The 563-nt window shown below is 26.3% G+C and overlaps 1 protein-coding gene across 1 annotated transcript in view; it reads right to left on the reverse strand.

Annotated features, from left to right (window-relative positions):
- The window catches only part of EMWEY_00059470 (hypothetical protein, conserved), a gene marked incomplete at both ends in the record, with an annotated part of 1026 nt that extends 581 nt beyond the window's left edge, over nucleotides 1-445 (reverse strand). The window contains one exon of the mRNA XM_013478083.1: nucleotides 26-445. Within this exon, the coding sequence (XP_013333537.1) occupies nucleotides 26-445 (420 nt within the window). The remainder of the gene's footprint in view (nucleotides 1-25) is intronic.
- Between the last annotated feature and the right edge of the window lie 118 nt (nucleotides 446-563).

The raw sequence follows: 563 nt of genomic DNA on the forward strand, positions 1-563 counted from the left end.
GAGGAAATAATAAATATAGACGCACCTTAGAGTCCTCAATATTAATTCTTATAGTATCATGTACTTTTATATTAGGATGAGGGAATCTAATAGTTCTTGCATCATGAGTAACAAGCATAGGTATACCTTTATTACCTATTAATATTTTTTTTACCTTACATAACTTATAATTAGCTTCTTCCTTATTTATTTGTCTAGGTATAAATCTACCTTTTGTATCTAATAATAGACGATAATATTGTTGTGTTTTCTCTATAGATATTATATCCATAAATCCTACAGGATAACATTGATCTGTTCTTATCTTACCATCTATTCTTATTAATCTCTGCATAACTATCAACTTTGTCTCATGGTATGTTAATGCATACTTTAATCTATTACGTAATAATATTGCTAGAGGCAGACATTCACGTAGTTTATGAGGACCTGCGTATACGTACATATACATATACATATACATATACATATATTTGTACGTTTTTACGTTTTTACGTTTTTTACGTTTTTACGCTTTTACGTATACATATACATATTTTTATTAATATATATATATATATATA

Source organism: Eimeria maxima, genomic scaffold (assembly GCF_000499605.1).
Source record: "Eimeria maxima Weybridge genomic scaffold, Emw_scaff2820, whole genome shotgun sequence".
Taxonomy (NCBI): Eukaryota; Apicomplexa; class Conoidasida; order Eucoccidiorida; family Eimeriidae; genus Eimeria; species Eimeria maxima.